This window comes from Pseudorasbora parva, chromosome 15 (assembly GCF_024679245.1).
Source record: "Pseudorasbora parva isolate DD20220531a chromosome 15, ASM2467924v1, whole genome shotgun sequence".
Taxonomy (NCBI): Eukaryota; Metazoa; Chordata; class Actinopteri; order Cypriniformes; family Gobionidae; genus Pseudorasbora; species Pseudorasbora parva.
This window is the reverse complement of record NC_090186.1, coordinates 14,849,993-14,865,536: the sequence shown is the minus strand read 5'-3', so window position 1 is coordinate 14,865,536 and position 15,544 is coordinate 14,849,993. Positions and strand designations below refer to the sequence as shown.

The window sequence follows — 15,544 nt, the reverse complement described above, 5'->3', positions numbered from 1 at the left end:
TGCAGTTTTATGGATTTATTATTAGTTTTATGCATTGCCAAGTCACAATCCAGGCCTTGATCTTACCTGAAATATGTGTGTTTGTGCGTGCAGGGGGCCGTACAGGCGAGCTGATGAGGATGAGGATGGTGAGTGAGCTCTTGCCGTAGTTTCTGATGGTTTGGTAATAATGGACATCCCCAATGGCCAGCCCAGCGTCTCCACCTTCACGACCCCGGCCTCAGAGGTCAGCTCACACTCAAACATCATTTCCAATCAAACAAATACTGCTTTACCTTGCATGTTTTATCTTGTAAACTAATGACGAAAACCTTTTTTTGGCTCATTTGTGTCTTTTATCATCTTTCTTTTGCTTATCCTGTCATTGTTTCCATGTCTTTTCCCTCCAGAGGAGCAGCAGTTCTGAATCCCTCAGTGAGAAGGGCCCATCAGAGCTCAAGAGCTTTGACGCGGTGGTCTTCGACGTGCTGAAGGTCACGCCAGAGGAATATGCAGTAAGCCAAACTCACCTCACTTTCCATTAAACAGGGATTTGATTTGATTTTTTTTGTTTGTTTCATGTTTATACAGATATTTCCATATTTTCCAACCTGAAATATGACCCACGTCAACTGAATAATTCTTGAGCCAAGATTCTTCCCAACTTTGTAACAAGAATCTTTTCTAAATCTTGACAGCAAAAGAGAAGCTTTAAAGTCCGCCAAATAAAAAAAAAGCTGTATAATTTAACGTCTTGAAAGCAAAGAAATCAATATTAGTTGTATTGTTAGTGTAATTTTACTGCTGTTCTGTAAATTAAAATGATTTATTTATAAATGTTTCATTATTGCAATAGTAATATATTTCTAATTTTTATCATTTAAATAACAATAAAACAAAATATTTAAAATTTAGAAAAAAATATATAATTTGTTTTATTATATAGTAATATTAAATGAGGAAACAACAGGTTTGATTTAAAGGTTTAATCAACCGGCCTGATTAAAATAATTTTACCCAAAAATAGAAAAAGAAAAGTTTGAAATGATATAGGGAGTATATAAGGATCTTTCATTTGAGCATATTTAATAATGAATTTTAATGGCGTCCAATCGCAGGTGGACTGTGCTAAACGCAATTTTTTTTTTTATCCAGTCACTCTCATCCAGGACCAAAAAAAATTCCATCCCCTGTGATTTTTAGCAGTGGCCCCGTATATGTTAACAGTGCCAATGGACCACAAGAAAAACACATGGAAAACAGAAAGAGATGAAGGCCAGAATGAGCACAGACAGAGTAAATACTTCAGCATGGTTTCAGTAATAATTAATGGTCATTTGGCAGACATTCTTGTGGGCCGCAATGCTCTCTAGTGTTTGAATTAAACACCAGAATCTGAGCAAGGCTATCAAACTCTCCTCTCTCTGGCAATTCAAGGACTCAAACTAAACTCCCAGCTGAACTCTCTTAAGAACTTTAGGAAAAGATACACAGCTGCTGGTTGACTCATACTTGCTTTAATCCAGCAACAATCTGTAAATGGACTTCAGGGAGAAATAAAAGCAATGTTGCTCAAAGCTTCTTCCAACAAAACACTCTCATTTACCACCTTCTTTATGACTCAGAATTAAATCAAACAGGCTGTTTTTGCTACTGTACCTTTAAGACTTCTGTATGTAAATGATCTCGGTTCTGATTGGCTAGTCTCTTTACGTATGGCAAAAGACGCTATTGATTTTTCTGTACACTAATGATTATTTGATACAGGTTGTATCACTGATTTGATTCAATTCTGACTCGCAAGCACTTGATTCATTAAGATTTTGATTTGATTTAAAGGTGCAGTGTGTAGTATTTATGAGGATCTGTTGACATAAATAGCAATATAATATACATAAATGTTTTCAATGGTGTATAAAGATCTTACATAATGTACTGTTATGTTTTTATTACCTTAGAATGAGCCATTTCTATCTTCATACAACGTAGGTCCCTTTACAGTGAAATCGCCATTTCGCACCGTCATGTTTCTACAGTAGCTCTAAATGTACAAACTTCTATACAGAGCGCTTGCTACTCCCTGCTGTCTCAGACGATGACATTATTGTCACGCATCGGCCACCGTAGCTTCTCTACATGCTTCGAAAGGGATAGGTGAGCGGTTGAAGGTTGCAAGTCACAACCTCACCGCCTCTAAAATTTACACAGTTCACCTTTAAAGATGTCAATGCGAAGAAAACGTTAACGCTATAAGGGGTTCCCTGGAGAAAGTTACACACTACACCATTTATTTTTAGGTGAGATTGTTTACCGAATATAGAGCATCACAATTCATCTTGTAAAACCAGTGAGTCACAGAATGCTCTCATGATCTGCAACTCATTCTGTGCCATCTGCTGGATGGGAGGTGCACTGCAAAGAACATTGTGAGACTTTTCTTGCCTCCCCGATTTATCAAATGAAGATTGATTATTCAACATAACCTAACCTATTGCTGAATACTGAAATGTAATAATATTTTACCATTTAAAGTTTAGCAAAATGTTGTGATGCATGATTATAGAGACAGCCAGACCTGCTGCAAAAGGCAAAAGATTCGAGTCAGATGTCCAAAAACAAGCAAAGCTTATGTTACCGGTGGAAACAGTGTAATAAATACCTATGATATATCTCAGTGTCACCACCAGGAGACACTCTCTATGTTTTTGACCTTAGTACACCTGATGTAAAGGCAATGACCTGATTCTGCACACGCCTGTCTGAAAGTGTTTCTATCTGGGGTACAGAGTTTCTTTCTGTGCTTTATTTATTAATGACCCAACCTATTAACCTATATACAGTACATCATACCATTTTATTAATGCACACATACTCTCCACGGTGACCCCCCACACACGACACTCATGCATGCATGAAAAATATCTTGTGAATGGCAACCGAGCTGTGGACAAAAGATGATTTATTATTCATATGTCTGTTAGACAGCGTGTAGAGTATTCACACACTCTCATGTACGGATGGATAAGCCAATACATACAGAAACTTTGTCTCTACTTTAATGAATGCTTATGCACAACATTTCAAAGGTAACATTTATTTCAAATCTGAAAAAGTACAAACAAATCTATGTGAAATGACGGATATTTTAAAATAAAATAAAAAATGCATAAATTATAGGTTCCAGCACTGTCTTCTATCATATGTGATGCATATTCTGTTATGATAATATTGTGCTTATGTCATCTGTGTTCTTCTGCAGGGTCAGATCACTCTTATGGATGCTCCAGTGTTCAAAGCCATTCAACCTGAGGTAAGACCTTTGTTCATTGTGTCACTGATGGTCCTAAACTTTAGCCCCTTTCACACAGCAATCACTGTAAATTACCGTAAAATTGCCAAAATAATTTTACTGGTAAATACTAAAATATGCCGTTCGCACAAGCAACATCGTTCTGGCACCGTTCTACTGTTTAGAGACCAAATTCTGTGATATCAGTCATTGGAAATAATTATCTTGAAATGCTGCACTGTTGTCTTTATTTGCCCGCATGAGGAGAAGTGCTTTAGTTTCACTATCTGTTCAATTTGATAAAACATTTTGATGTCTGATTGACTGGCATAAGGTGATGATCAAACAGAACACGTGTTTGCTCTTAAAAACAGGAGACGCGCTTAATAGTATCCAACTGCAGAGCCACACCGCTGATGAATAGAAAAGAAGGCTGGGTCTCAAGCACTACATGTTGAAAAAAGCTGTGAGTGTGCAACGGTCAAAGATGTCCATCTAGCATATATTTATATAGAACACTATTAAAAAGCAGCAGCACATACTGTAACCAACGCAGAGAAATCATGGCATCTCCATTGTGTTTGGCCCAAATCACACTGTTACGTCAGCGGTTCTGACTTAGTTTGTGCTCATACCGGTAAGCTTCATTCTGCGTTCACACAGCATCATACCGGTATTTTACTGGTAATATTTCAACTTCCCTTACTGGTAAATTGCCAAAAGCGATTTACTGGTATTTTTTTAAAAGGTCCTGTTCACACATGATCTTATACCTGTAATTTACCAGTAAATTAAAATTAAAATTAAAATTATATATATTAGTTTCAAGTAGGGAAAAATAAAAACAGCCAGGTAATTATATTGTAATAATAAAAAAAGTGTATGTATGTATGTATATATATATGTGTATATATGTGTGTGTGTGTGTGTGTGTATATATATATATATATATATATATATATATATATATATATATATATACTTTTTTAATTTATATTATTACATTATAATTACCTTGCTGTTTTTATTTATTATATGTATATATATATATATATATATATATATATATATATATATATATATATATATATATATATATATATATATATATATATATATATATATATGACACCTTTCTATCAGAGCCACTATTAACTTCCTGAGCAATTTGAGCTACAGTAGCCTGTACAGTACAGTCGCCTCTTTGATTGGACCACACATGCCATCTTTCACTCCCCACGTGCATCAAGGAACCTTAGCCGCTAATGACCCTGTCACCGGTTCACCACTGTTCCTTCTTTGGACCACTTTCGATAGACACTTTTGAACACCTCATAAGAGCTGCCGTTTTGGAGATGCTCTGACCCAGTCGTCTAGCCATCAAAATTTGGCCCTTTTCAAATTCGCTCAAATGCTTAAAGCAGCACTTGGCAACTTTTGCTCTCGGGGTCCCCCTACAGTTGGGAAAAAATAATGTCCTCAACTACTGTCGTAAGCTCTGTCATCCTACAACAGGGGATGCCATCACGCGTGCATTTGTTGACATGACAACCCTGATAGCCCTGAACTAGTGATGCGCGAGTCGTCTCATAACCCGCGGACCCCGTATGTCTATTTAATGGTCGCGGGTGCGGGGCGAGTTGTAAAAATATATACAGTGGTGCGGAGCGGGCCAAATAACTTCATAAAAGTGGCCTGCGGGTTGGTGCAGCACTAACAGTTACCCTGAACACTGCAGGAGTTCACATGCAGGTGTTCTTCTGGCATCGCGTGTGAAATGTCTTCATCCCAGGTACAGTCAGTGGCATATGTTTCAGCATGTCATATATAATTTCATGGGTTTTATTTTTTTCAAACGCCAAATAATCACGATGCTCACGTTTACAAGCCAGCGTTATTATAGTAGTCTATTGGTTACTGTTTTACAGAATCTATATGATACTTCAGTTCAATGTTTGCGTGGTAGCTCACCGTAACAAACATGACAGCATCGGTCGGGCACGCCTCCTTCAGCTCACGCCGACGAGCAAACGCTGGTCACATGTTGATCCTCGTCCTGCCTTTAATCCCATCACTTTTTCCTTTCCTCTTATTGCTTTCCTCCAACAAAACCTTTTCTTTCTTATTTGTCTGTGCTGCTTCGGACATGACTATATTATCCAACGAACAAAGTTGGGCTCGCACGTCCGAATTTAAGGAAGTGTGGGTGTTTGTGGAAGTGACGTATATGCCATAAAGCAGTCGAATTTTGTAGTTCTTTTTTTTTCTCGGGTTACTACCCGAAACCCGAAGTTTAAAAGTACGATTAAAAACGATACAGACCCCATCAGGCTATTGCAGATGTGTCATTCAACCTATTGTAAGTCGATGTATCATCACAAGAGTCTTGAAAATATATTATGAAGGTTGAAAAGTTACCTAGTGCTGCTTTAACTCTTGCCCATTTTCCTGCTTCTAACACATCAACTTTGAGGACAAAACTTTGCTGCCTAATATATCCCACCCACTAACAGGTGCTGTGATGAAGAGATAATCACTCAGTTCACCTGTCAGAGGTCATAATGTTATGCCAGATCTGTGTGTGTGTGTGTACATACATACAGTATATGACAGTTCTTATTTTTTATGTAATATTGCAGTGTTTATTAAAAGTGATTTATCAGTGCATAATTTTTTCCCCAAAATGTTTAATCAAACCCCCCCTTCCTTCGCTACGACATCTTTTCTCTGGTGACATACCACATTTTAGTCCCTCTCATCCAGCAGCCTATTGCTCAACATGAAACAATCATACATCTACTTCACAATGCCCAGATTATTCAATCCAATCATTCTTTCACATTTTTCTCGTTCAATAATGCATCACGATAGAGAAGAAAAGTTGGTTGCAATTTCCCATTCATGACTTTAAAGTAATCACCATCAGTGTCATCACATTGAAGGAAAACAGATAAATAGATAAACCTCTGATGGTTAACTTTCCACTGTGGGAAAAGTTGGAACATAGAAGATGTGTGAGTTGCAACAGATGTTTTCTTTACTACATGGTTTCATCGCTTACTGCACTTACATAAGTGAGGTCAGACTGCTTAAATCATATAATGCTGCAGTTACTAATACAGTTAGCAGCCAGCTGGTGAGGAACCCTGTGCATACATGCCAAAAGCATTTTTTTCTCTCATTTGGTGCTTGCTTAGTGTTTATTTTGGTCAGTGTTTTCTAAAGTATGGGTCCTGAACCAAATTTGTTTGCTTGTGTGCAAATGTTCTCTTAAAGGAAACTAACTGAAATGGCTGAATGCCATGTGTGACTGACTCATAGGGCTGTCACTGACTAAAGATCCTTACGCCTTGCTTTATATTTGTTCGGTGGAACCAGTCTCTACTAATAAAATACCCTATTTTTTTTTTTTTTTTTAAACTTGGCTTATTTATGGACACCCCTGTCCTCTACTAATAAAATACCCTGGGATTTTTTTGTACCTGGTTTATTTATGGACACTTCTATGGCCTTTCCAGAGTTTCCCAGCAGAGGGCAGTAAGCGCACAGCGAAATGCTTCTGCGCTTGAGGGCTTTTCATTCATAGCTTTTATTAGAGTATATGCTAAAAACAGCTTCTAAGCAACGTCCAAAATGCTAAATAATTATTTTATAAAAGATGTATTTTGTCTTATCAGAGGGATTATTTAGCTGTTTTATTTAAATATTTGTGACAAATGGCACATTTCATGATAGCTCTAGCAATACTAGCAACATCACATAGGCCAAAAATCAATATCCATCTCAAAATAAAACAGCCTCTGACACAAAAACATGAAGATGCATCATGATTTAGGTTCAAATATGTTTTCAAATGTATCTTACTTTTGCTTGGTTTTACTTTTTTGTGTCATACAATGGATGTCTAAGAGCACCAAAAATTGGTTGCTAACATTCTTCAAAATGATCTTCTTTTATGTTCCACAGAAGACAGAAATACAGGGTTTGAATGACCTGAAACTTGCAGCTATAAAGAGTACCAAATAAATAACAGCAGTTATTTTGCTTATTGACACCTGGGCCTCGATTTCCTCTCTCTCTCATTCTCCCCTTCTCTCCTTTTTGAACGATTTATTAGCACAGGCATGTTTTATCCAGCGTCTGTAAAGTTGGGCTTTAAGCCACACAGACTGTGATTTATAAAGCATTTGATGAGGCTACCACACATTGAATGCTAATGTAGCGTTTGGGGCTTTTTTCTGGCTGTAAGAGACAAAATCAAGGCGACTGAGGGGAACTAAATATTACGTGAATTTAATTTGTTTGTGGGAAATCATTGTGGCTGGCGTGACTTTTTTGTCATTATTTATGGTAATTACAGTAATTTGTTTAATTATGTTTACCGATTTCTGTCATTGGACGGTTTGATTGATTATGCAACCCTGTTTGGCTTTGATTGTCTTGGCACGGCAGCAGTGGCATGTTTTGGAATGCGTGGACGCTTGCTTGGAAGGAGGTCCCCTCTTTGAAAAGTCGAGGGCCTGGTTCTCTGGAAGACGATACAGAACTAATCTCGGATTTTCAAAATGTCTGGGATTGATTTAGCGGGCGGTTTAGCCGACATGCGTATCTGTCTACAAATTATGTGTAAAGATGATGGTTCTTTCTGGATCGGATCTGGCTTTCTGCGTCGCTTTAAGTATATCTGGATGTTGTCTGTTTTAGGTTTCTGTGGAAGGGATTTGTTGAAGGATTATTGACGTTTTCTCTGAATCTGGCAGCACATGCATTTTGCCTTGTAGTGTAACATGAAGGAGTAAAAGGCAGAGGGTGACATATATGAGTGTAAATGTCAGACTACTGCTGTATTATGCACTATTGTTTGTGATGGTACACATTGTTCAATTTTTGTGTTGGTGTTAAAATGTTGTGCTGGTAATTGTTGGGTTTAATTCAAATATATTCAAATGGTTTGTTTGAACGACTTAGTAAAAATTGAGTTATACTCAATTTTAGTGCAATAATTTTACATTTAAAGGGGTGATGAATTGAGGAATCAACTTTCCCTTGAGCTTTTGACATACAAATATCCCGAATATAAGTTTCAGAGCTGAAAACTTCCTTGTTAGTCAAAGAAAAGCGTTTTATAGACACCAGGCCCAGCATGTTCCGATCTTGTGGGCTATGGTAATATAAAAATACTAGTCCAATCAATTGCGTGTCGATGAGAAATAAAACTGTGCTTGTTTGATAAAGACGTTTACGAGCCCTGTGATCGAGATGATCATTCTGGTTGCTGCTTCTCCCTCATTCTCTCCTCTCTCAAGTCACTGAACTGACAGGGGAGCTTAAGCTCATTAAATATGAAAATCTTATCCAATCCTAGCCGTGGGCGTTTACTTCCAAGTCTCCAGTGCTGCACGCCCATCAGAACCCAGCGTTTTGGAGAGAGCCTCAAAACCAGTGTAGAAATAGCCTATTACTTATTAGTTATGATGTTTTTGAATGTAAAAACCACACACACGTCATTAGTTGACCTCAGACAACAGTATAAAAAAATGTAAAAAGCCAGTTCATGACATCTTTAAAGGTGCAGTAACTAATATTAAAGAAGCTGTTGATATTTAATCATCCCATACAATCACACCCCTCCCTTTGTTGCTCCGCCCCCAGAATGCACAAACAAAAATATGTTGTTGTTCTGGTAATTGTTGGGTTCATGTAAAAGATATATTTAAAAAAAAATAGTTTTAGGTACTTAGCAGCAATGAAATTATACTTTGAACATAACCACTGATTCGATACTCTCCGAAGCTTCAGGAAGCAGTGTTTTTAAATCGACCATCACTATATAAGTCGTTATTTATTTATTTATTTATTTATTTATTTATTTATTTATTTATTTATTTATTTATTTATTTATTTATTTATTTATTACGCAGAAAAACTATTCATGTCACTTCATAAAATTATTGTAGAACCACTGTAGTGAGATGGACTTTGTAACAAAGTCTTTAGTGCCTTTATGGGTCTTGACCAAGTGGCAACCTCCCCCGTTTCTGTTGAAGCCAATACATAAGTAATTTAAACAAATTGCAATTTATCTACTGGCCACTACAGGCTGATGGAGTTTTTTTTTTCTTTTTTTTTTCAGAAGGGAGCAGAGTCTCATTGATACCCCTTTTCCACCAGAATGAACCGGGTGCTAGTTCAGAGCCAGTGCTAGTGTCAGTTCTAAGTTGGTTCGACTTGAGAGCCTTTAGGAACCGGTTTGGCTTTCCACATGCTAGAGAGCCACCACAGAGCCAGATCTTACATCACTGTATGCGTCTCATCTTTCTCGCTAGGGTTTTAGCAGCGCTAGCGAGGCAGCGGGAAATACAAACACACCAGGCTTGTACAAGATGCATCGGCACTGCGCGGATGATCCGCGTATGATATCAAAATACCGCGTGAGCGATTCAAAAGCAAAGGAGTCGTTTGCGCTCGCTGTACTTTGATGTAATACGCGATCGGTCTGCACAGCGCCCGCCGATGCATCTCAAGCCTAATTCCCTCAATGGTTCATGGCTCTATGATCCTACATTGGCATCAAAATGCTGGGAATCCAGCACATTCTTGCAGCTCTCCATGATTTGTATAGACAGAGATTACAATCAAGTAGTTGTGTTAGCTTGATTAGCTGCTATTTAAAAATGGCGTTCACAACTTTGTGTGGGTCTTGTTGGTCACGGAAACTCCGCCTCCAGCCGCTGACAAAGAACCGTTTTGAAACTAGGCTCTGGCTCCGAAATAGCACCAGCACTGCCTTGGTGGAAAAGAGGTATTTGTAACATTACAGCTGGAAAAAAACATGTTTACAGCCTGGTACAAATTATGGTTTTGGTCTATGCGGCGATTTTTTCCCTTCATGACACCTGTGAGGGGGGTGAATTTTTTTATAACTCAGGCCTAGTCCACACGAACACGGGTATTTTTATTACCGGAGTTTTTCCCCCTCCGTTTTAAAAAACAATCGCGTCCACACAAGCACGGTTTTAAAAAAAAATCTGTCCACATGAGAACGCAAAACTACGCTATGATTGGCTGTCTGATTTCCACATGGGTCCCATTCACTGCACCGATGCACATTGCACTGACTGAGGGATGCCATGGGCTCAAGTGAAGCCCTTCTACAAGTTCCTTTACTTTGGACTCAGTGACAGGTACACAGGTGCAGGGCCGAAGTGGACTGTAATAGCTTCACACACTTGCTTTACTATTTTGTATTATTGCATTCTGGCGCCTTTGTTCTGCAATACAATGAAATAACTGAACATCTGTAGGATATGCTGTTAGTGGAGTGAGTCCACCGCATAGAATCGACTCAGGTAAATCAAAAGGAGATGTGGAAAATCTGACGTCAAACAAAGGAGAGAACGGCGCGCACTTCAATTTAAAAAACCGAAATCTCCGGTTTCACCATCTACACGACAACGCTGTAACCGGAGTTTCTAAAAATCTTCACCCTGGCCGGAGTTTTCAAAAAAGTCCGGTTTTGGTAACCGGATACAGCGTTTGCGTGTGGACGAACAGCCAAACCGCGTAGAAAAAGCTGCGGTTTTGAAAATACCCGTGTTCGTGTGGACAGGGCCTCATTTGTTTACATTATATAAAGCATTAAAGTTCTGCTTAATTAAGGGCGTGGCCACTTTGAATGACAGGTGGATAGCCAATTATCCTCTGTTAGTCATCGCGTCACCTAAGCTCCGCCCACATCCCGCCTCTTTGCCCATTTTTGGTTATCCGGGCATGACATGCGATGGCGCGCTGTAAAGATGGCAACGACCAGCTCGTCTCTACTTCACACTTTAGAAAGGCTTATCAGAATCCTGTGGGTGACGTCATAGACACTATGTCCATATTTTTTTTTACAGTCTATGGTCTTAACAGAGGAAATTACATTGTTGCCAATGGAGGCCTTTGTGAGCCATCGGATTTCAACAAAAATATCTTCATTAGTGTCTGAAGATGAACGGAGGTCTTACGGATGTCGAACGACATGAGGGTGGGCAATTAATGACAGAATTTTTATTTTTGGGTGAACTAACACTTTTAAAATATGAGCACCATGTAGAACGTTGTGTCATGTGCGAGATGTTGCAAAAAACGTGAAAAAGATTCTTCCAAACCACGTATACAAAACTAACAGTTAATACAGGCATTTAAGAACTACACAATATACCTAAAGAGTTCAAAAAGGCATACATCACAATATAATCAATCGGATATAGTGCCCGCAAATATTGTCAATAAAACCAGCTTCTAAAAAAATAAATACTGTTTAAAATCATAATTCAATTTCGAAATCGCAATATTGATTAAAAAAAAAAAAAATCGTGATAGAATTTTTTGTTGTTGTTGTCTATATCGCACATGCCTAATTTCAACCCCCCAACAGTGAACTGTGGTGAGAATCTTTACTTGTCAGGTCAGACAGAAATGCTGCGAGGCTGACCAGACTTTATGCCGGTAAAAGTGTCAAGAATGAGCCTCTGCAAGAATGTTAACTCTAATAAGGTTCAGACTGAGTGTAGAGCAGAAGCATCCATGTCCAGTATGATCCTGTATGGCAGCAGCATGAGCTCACGGCTGTAATGCAGACCAGAGGCTTAAGTGCTTGCATTAAAACACTAAAACTTCATGAAAATGTCTCGAAGAGTCATGCGTGAAATTGCGTAAGTTTTTCCTACCTACATGCATACTGCTCCGTTCTCTGTACCACCCCATTATCCTATTTTACAGGCGCTCATAAGCACACTGACCCACGATGCCCTGGGTGGAATGGAAAGGTTAGTTTGATTTGAGCAGAATAATGCAGTGATATCATTGAGCTGGCAGTCCTGCAATTATTGGTTTGCTTTAATTGATGGAGTTTTTTTTAACTCTGCAGATGTTGCTAAAGAGTTTTTGATTTGATGTTGTTAAACGCATCGCAACAGAAGCCTGTTGTTTTTTGAGGTTTTTTTTGTGCCTGGGTCGACTGTAGTTCATTGAGTTTTCTGTCGTCTGTGTGTGTTTTTGTTACAAGAGTGTGTGTGTGTGTCTCCTTGTCTTCGAGGCAATAGAAGCAGGAGCGATTTTGATGATTTGTGCTCTGCAGAAGTGAAGTGAAATGTGTGAAAACAAGAGAGGAAGCAATAAAGAAGCAAGTGGTTCTTAATTCAATAACATTGTTCAATCTGGAGGTCTCTTGGCCGCCTCACCTTCTGAACAAAAAGTGGTTTAGTATTCTGAATCCCTATTATGGCGCTGTGTGTGCTATTTTTGATCATTTGTATGCTATCACTGTATTGAATTTATATATATATATATATATATATATATATATATATATATATATATATATATATATATATATATATATATATATATATATATATATATATATATATATATATATATAATTATAATTTTTTTTAGTAATGTTGGTAGGCGCTTTTTCTTTTCTTTTTTCTTATTCTTTATTTTTACTATCTTTTTATTTAGTGACTTAAGTACTTAATCTTAAACTTTTTTTCAGTTAGTTGTCCTTACATTTTTTTTCATTTAATATTAAAATTTGAATTTCAGATTTATTTAAATTACTATAACCATACTATACCATATACCATAACAGTTTTAATAGTTTTAGGTTTATAATTTTAATTTACTAAAAGTGTAAGAAGGAAAAAAAAAACTAATCAAAAACAATTTATTTTTTCTTTTTTATTTATTTTCATTTGTTAATGTCATTAGTTATCGGCGGAGGCTATTTTTTTCCCCATCATCAATTCGGTAACGGACATGAGTTAATTCTTGCTATTTAAAATGTGTTATTTGAACACGTATACAGATTGTTTTTTGACATTATGATGCCAAAATATATAAATCATTTTTATATTATTTGCCTTTTGTCATTTTGATATTACCTTAATTGCATGGTAAAGGGCAACTTGGACATGGTGCATTACTTGTCCTTTTTGTGTTCCACTGAAAAAAGAAAGCCATGTGGGTTTGGAACAACATGAGGTTGAATAAAAGATGAAAGAATGAGCATTTTGGGATTAACTATCCCATTTACTTTTATGTGGTTGAGATGCTGATTTTAGTTTAGCCTTTGATAACCTGTGGTTTCCTTTTGCAGGATTGCCTCAGGAGAGACTCTCATTGGGTTTGAAGGATAATAGATTAGCATCTTTAATCAATTTGCTCACATAGAGCCACATGAATATTGCACGTGCATGTTCAATTGTAAAATGGTCCTTCTTAGTTGCTTTGCAATGCATCTGTGAGCGTTAACCGAGGAACCAGTGGGTTTCTTTGGCCTTCGTGGCTATGACGCACATCATCGTTAGTCTGGCCGTTTTTGGCTGCGATGGAGGAACATGTTGCATACGTACTGTTGTGAAGAATGCTGGTAGGGTCTCCGTAAAGACCACTGCAGACACACGTGAGCCAGTTACAAACTAGCTGCACAGATCACATGGCAGTCAGCCCGACACATGGATGTGATGCATAACATAAGAGATTATGTTAATACCAGCACTCTGTCTTCATGTTCTGCTATACAGTAAATGCAAAAAACATGGACGAGGGCCCAGCAGGTTTTCACATTACAAGAAATAGATGTTTGTCTGTGACGGTTTCTTGTAAATTTGTGTTAAGATCCTTTTTTACATGTGTCTGGTGCTTTAATAGACAATTGACCAAAAAATGTGTGGGTAAAATATTTATTTATTTTAATCGTTTTATTAATTATATTGTATTCAATACTATTTATTTATGATATTTATTATTTATGAGAAGCTTAATGTTCTCAGCATGTTGTTGAGGACATGACAATTCTTATATCAGAGTATTTAAAAGGGCTATATGTGACGAATTTTCATGTACTAATTGTTTTTTTTTAATTGCCAGTGTGCGAACAGCTTGCAATGAAACTTCCCCGACTTTCAAGACCTTCAAAAACAAGACCTTCCCCGACTTTCGTGGTTGGCTATGAATTTTTATATGAAGGACTCTGAAGGACTGTTTTGCCATGTAAATCAAAATGGTTTGACGTTTACGCCAAGGCCATAACCATGTCTTAGACATTGGGGGGATCAAACTTTTATTTTTTGCATTGGGTTTATTTAAAGGAATTAAGTTATTAAAGGATGAAAAGGGATTTAAGGAAATCAAGAAAAATACAATAAGAATGGTAGTTCTAGAGAAAGTTCTAGTTCTATTGTAGTTTAGGAAGTGAACTATTGGCTCTTTTTTTTATATGCACACATTCACTTTTATTTTCACCTGCCTAACATGTAAAAATCCTAAATGTTTCTTTTCACGTCAAATTCAGCAATGATTTACATAAATGTCATAATTTCAATTCAAAATGGTGAAATTTCATTAAAAAAAAAGTCAAGTAGTTTGCATCACTCGATATTACTGTTTCTCTGAATATCTGACTACTGGTCGCCGAACATTTTATCTTAAAACTGTTGTTAAATATAAAAACTACTTAGGACTCTTTCAGTGCTATAACTAAAGCACTAACAGTAAGCCCCGCCACCTTTGATATGATCGGCAATCTCACTCATTCTGGCAGTGCGCTTCTCATTTCTTCACTAGTGATGTTAGTAAATTACAGTGTAAATTGAATTGCCTCATCTGTCGACATGAGACCGGTAAATGGCCAGCATGAAACACATCCACATTACTATGATTGAATGCTTTCTTAACTGCTGCTTTCTGACCGCTGTCTTTTTTGTTGTGCATTTATTTTTGTTATTGAGAGGCAAGTGTGCAACACAGATTTACATATTAATCTAAACGTTGCTCTCAGCAGCGTGGATGCCCTCGGGACGTTGACTAACAGTATATCGCTGCAAAAGTATTTCCAACTTGTTTTTACTTCTAATTGAAGAACGAAAGTTAACTTTGCCTGTTTGTATATCCGGGGCTTGAATCACATTCAGTCTCTTTAATGTTACGTGTGCACGGGTGCAAGCATGAGCAAGTTAATGGCTGCTGTTTTTTTAACGACCACTGGTTTCGCTAATAACAAGGATTTGTGAATTGTACATATAGTTCCTTTAAAGGAAAACTCCGGGGAATTTTTAGGTTTATCTTGATCGTTATACCTATTGTGAGTACAGTCTATTGAAAAAAAATAAATTAAAAACTTGTTTATTTTTCTATAGACTGTACTCACAAAGATATAATGATCAAGATAAACTTAAAAATGTGTCCTTTAACAACTGGTTGAATTATATTTAGTTTGGTTAGTGAGTA

General features: G+C 37.3%; 1 protein-coding gene across 2 annotated transcripts in view; it reads left to right on the top strand.

The window, feature by feature from the left end:
* The window catches only part of ralgps2 (Ral GEF with PH domain and SH3 binding motif 2), a 163,221-nt gene that overhangs the window by 56,561 nt on the left and 91,116 nt on the right, over window positions 1–15,544 (top strand). For both annotated transcript variants that reach the window (XM_067417208.1, XM_067417207.1), the window contains exons 3-5: window positions 94–226; window positions 390–494; window positions 3,239–3,289. In XM_067417208.1, coding sequence (XP_067273309.1) covers window positions 170–226; window positions 390–494; window positions 3,239–3,289 — 213 coding nt within the window. In that variant the 5' untranslated portion in view covers window positions 94–169. The remainder of the gene's footprint in view (window positions 1–93; window positions 227–389; window positions 495–3,238; window positions 3,290–15,544) is intronic.